The 4248-nt window shown below is 38.7% G+C and overlaps 1 protein-coding gene across 1 annotated transcript in view; it reads left to right on the top strand.

The window, feature by feature from the left end:
• Positions 1-3271, top strand: part of LOC138052927 (hydroxylysine kinase-like) — a 4754-nt gene extending 1483 nt beyond the window's left edge. The window contains exons 1-2 of the mRNA XM_068899529.1: positions 1-165; positions 2306-3271. The exon at positions 1-165 is cut by the window's left edge and continues 1483 nt beyond it. Of these exons, the coding sequence (XP_068755630.1) occupies positions 1-165; positions 2306-2971 (831 nt within the window). The 3' untranslated portion in view covers positions 2972-3271. The remainder of the gene's footprint in view (positions 166-2305) is intronic.
• Positions 3272-4248: the final 977 nt, after the last annotated feature.

Below are 4248 nucleotides of genomic sequence, written 5' to 3'. Positions count from 1 at the left end.
CATGACGAGATGGAAAAGATGAAAAACGAAGGGGCTCCTAGCCGAGTCCACGCTGTCCGTCTTCTTCGCTTTGTTCCGGGAAAACTTCTCAAAGATGTAAGCTGCACTTTCAACCTTCTGTTCGATCTTGGTCGCTATGTGGCAAGGATGCATGAAGCTCTGCAAGTAAGTAGAAAAATTGGTATTACGTAATAGAGAAAAAGCTCAAAATAACTGAGGGCGGCAATCTCTTTAGACAAAGATAACAATGCTGCATTGTACGATTGCTGGTGGGCGGCGGACCAACGAAAGGAGGTAATGAGAGGTATTTTGTTTTCTACAACGAACATGAAGGTGATGACGTAACACGCAACCACGCTTCACTTGTGTGCTTAGTTACCTAGCCTTTGAATGAAAGGGAGACCGGAGTTAACTTTGAATGAAAGCGAGGCAGTAGTTACTTGCCTGCCTCATTTTCAAATACAGACCAGTTAGTCTTACCATGCCTTCTGTAAGTGGACTGTCAATTTCAGTTTTTTAATAATTAGGTTTTTCCTGCTGCAAATCATTTTAATTTGCAGCAAAAGTGGGTGGACAGTTAAAAAGTATTTATAAACCAAGTGGACAGTAACTTAGCCAGTCTTAACAGGTGACTTGGGACCAACCTCTTGGGACACAGGAAACAATGACGAAATGTACAAATGCTGGATGAACAGAACAAGTTAATGAGAGATCCTTTGTGCCATCCAACATGGAGGCCATGACAAAACATGCTAACCAGCTATAGTGGATGCAACAGTGTTTGAAAGCAGTGAGAAAAGAAAGTGTTGATTGAAATTTGAAGGTTAGGTTTGGGGCTTATGGAAGGGGCAACAAACCATAAGTTTCTTTTTTAATATTATTGTTTTTATAATTATTGACAAATGAATGGGCTATTTTACACCAGGTCTATGAACTCCAGCCTCATTGTCATTCACAGGCAAGGTTACAGAGCTCAATAATTATTATTTAAGGTCAAACCTTTGCACATACTATCTTTTGCAATGGAAGAAGAACTTTTTTACATGCATAGTCTCAATTTATTAAAAAATACCAAGTTGTAAGCTAACATTAATTTCACTGACTATTAATTTGAATTTACTGCATTTGTGAATTCTTAATTGAACCTAAAGTGTGAAAGAATACACAAAAGGAGATTTTACTTCATTGAGATAAGTTTACCTATTTCCAATAATTGGTAAAGACCTTTTGTTATTCGTGGCTGGTTTGCTATTCACAAAATTAATATCTAGTGCACGCTTGAATTTCAGTGAGTGTTATATTAGGTTTAGGCCCAGTGGGTGGGGAAACTTGGCGTATAAAGGGGGTGAGGTTGCTCATTGGAAAATTGAATTAAACTGTTCTGGATGTTGCCCAGGCTTTTTTTTTTGGCCCCCAAAATAGACCACATTTAACCTATTGACTCTTGGGAGTGAGACTTAACAGATTTTACGCTGTCTAATGGCAGACAATTTTACTTGTCAACTGGGGGGTGCCCTGGGGTGCCTGGGAGTCAATGGGTTAAAACATTATTAAATATAACAGATTTTTATATTTCTTTGCGTGCGAGCCTAAATGAGACCTTCATGGCGACATATGATGGGGTTTTTCCCAGAACACCCTAAGTGAGACCAGAATCCGAAATTTCCTACTCTTTGCCTGACGGAGCACGCATAGTGTAGTGGGTATTGCTTGCTGACTGGCCATTTCAGCGCTCCGAGTTTGAATCCCAGCTCGTGCGCTCCACAGTTCACCCAACTTTTCATCCATTCGTGCTGGGTAAAATGACTACCAGTATTACTGGGGACAAGTTGTGCATGCGTTAAAGATTGCTTCCACTCCTGCTGTAAGTTAGAGTAGAAGCTAATATGAAAAAGGAGCCTCCGGGTTGCCTTTGACTTTGGTCGGCCTCTTCGTCCCTTCTGTTACCCTTTGGGTGGTTGTTTGCTGAAAAAATTTTCTTGTCTTTCTGAAATATTTTGACGTATGGTTCTCAACAAACCAATAACCTGAGTGGTGGTGGAAGGGGAAAACTGAGTGTATAAATTCTGAAACAATCTCTACTTCCCATTCTCTCCACTTTTGTCTTTTTTTTTTTTTTAACCTGTTCTAGATCTTCCCTCAAGAAATTGGAAAATGTTTGAAAATAATGAAACTGAGAAAGAGCACCCAAAATGATATAAATCTTGGCTACTCTAGGCTGCAAAATAATAATAATAATAATTAATGCCATGATCACAAAAAGATTGAGATCTCCATGAAATTCATTGCTGTACTTTGTCTTCAGGGGTTTCATCATCCTGGTGTTGGATCTCTGCAGAAACTAGAGTGGGACTTATCCCAGCTGTTTGTTCTTGAAAGTTACATATCTTTGGTAAGCCAGAGTGAAACAGAGCTGAATGTATTTCAAAACGTCTACAGCAACTTTGTCAGTGGCGTTATTCCACAACTTGCCCACCTGAAGAAACATGTTATTCACGGTGATCTGAATGAAAGTAACATTCTAGTAGTACCTAGTCGTCATTGCGATGGGCATGAAATTAGTAGTGTCCTTGATTTTGGAGATGTCTCTTTGTCTTATAGAGTATTTGAAGTTGCTATTTGTATGATGTACATGATTTTGCTTCGAGTAAAACAAGGGGACTCTCACAATGAAGCCATCAGAGGTGCTGGCCATGTGCTATGTGGTTATCTGAGCATTTATAATCTCTCGGAATTAGAACTTTCCCTGTTGTATTGGTCCGTTGCTGGACGTCTTTTTCAATCCATCATAGTTGGAAGATTTAAACAATCTTTGGAACCTGACAATATGTATTTAACACAAGCTGGCGACAATGTAGGCTTTAAAGTTCTTTCATCTTATATACTTGGTTCAAAGGAAGAAGTCCTTAACTCTTGGTTGCTGATTGGTGGCAGCCAGTCAGATGTAGTTGATCAGGAATGTCAAAACTGAGCATTGTTAATCGGTCTTTATCTTAGTTTTGGGCACGAGAATTGTCAATATTTTGAGAATTTTCATGGTTTTGTTAAGGTTAAAGAAGCCCTTTCTGGGTTAGGGTTTTCATTTGTAAAGTGTTCTGTGGTTGTTAGAGTTTCTTATTCAACTTGACAATTTCAACTACTTATCACATGATTGCTTATAGAAAGGTTAAAATGTTTTAAAGAAGTGCTCATTGGTAAGCTTACCAGAAAACCATCTTGTTAATTTTTGCTTGCATTTTATTATCACTGGACATTATATGACGTTTCTTTCGTTTTTTATTTTAAAGTGCCTATGAAGGAATTTTTTTGCACCCTTGTGAAATTTATCCTTTAAAGTACATAATCTTGAAGTTTCAGACATCTTCAAAAAAAGTACTGATCTTTGTAGTGCTTGGCTAAAACATGTAATTTGAATCACGTCGTCAAGACACCGTGTGACAACTATGACTGACGCCATATTGGTGCCGAGAAGATCAGTGCAGCATGGCAGACGAGGTAGACGTTGAGCAAAAAGCAAGTTCTTCGTTTCTACGTTGCATAGTGGTAGTCTTGCCCAACAACCCCCTCCCCCCCCCCCCCCCCCATCCCTGCTGATGCAATAAACCCCCACAGAGCACAGTCAACACAGGAATCTTGCAGTGAACTCCACCTACTAGAAAAACAGACTGAATTCAGGCGCTCATTTCATTGGCAATTCTGACTTTTAAAAAGCAGCGACCTTAATTTTGGAGTAATGTCCATGTACGTGTAGTTGAAGAACTAAATTTCATGACCGTGCCAAATTTTGCTTTATAGCTAGGGCACTTTGAAAACTGATGACTGTGTATTTTTAAATTTAATTGAATTGAAGATTTGACTGAATAGTTTCATGGATTTATTGGTCGAGAGATCGAGGAATATGTGCCATGCTTGATATTAAAAACGTCACTAGCAAAGTGGAGTTCAGTACTGTTGCCCTTTAATTAAGGACGGTGCCTACTATTGTTATTGCGCATATGTTCTGCGCATCTCCAGATACTCGGATTTCCTATCGCCGATGCTTACTAATACAGGAATATTTTTGCACGGTTTAAAACTATCCGGAGAAAGTAGATCTTAGTAAGTACTCTTGGTATTCAAAAAGAAAATTGGGGGTAACCATGCATTTTTGAGAGATAATTAAGCTTCAATTTGAGGAAGAACGCCATACATTGCTTTGTATTTTAAAGCTTTTTACAAATATTATTCATGAATTATCTTTGAAAAATG

Source organism: Montipora capricornis, chromosome 6 (genome assembly GCF_036669925.1).
Source record: "Montipora capricornis isolate CH-2021 chromosome 6, ASM3666992v2, whole genome shotgun sequence".
Lineage (NCBI taxonomy): Eukaryota > Metazoa > Cnidaria > Anthozoa > Scleractinia > Acroporidae > Montipora > Montipora capricornis.
Note: the sequence above shows the minus strand (reverse complement) of the source record. Positions and strands in the feature narration are given on the sequence as shown.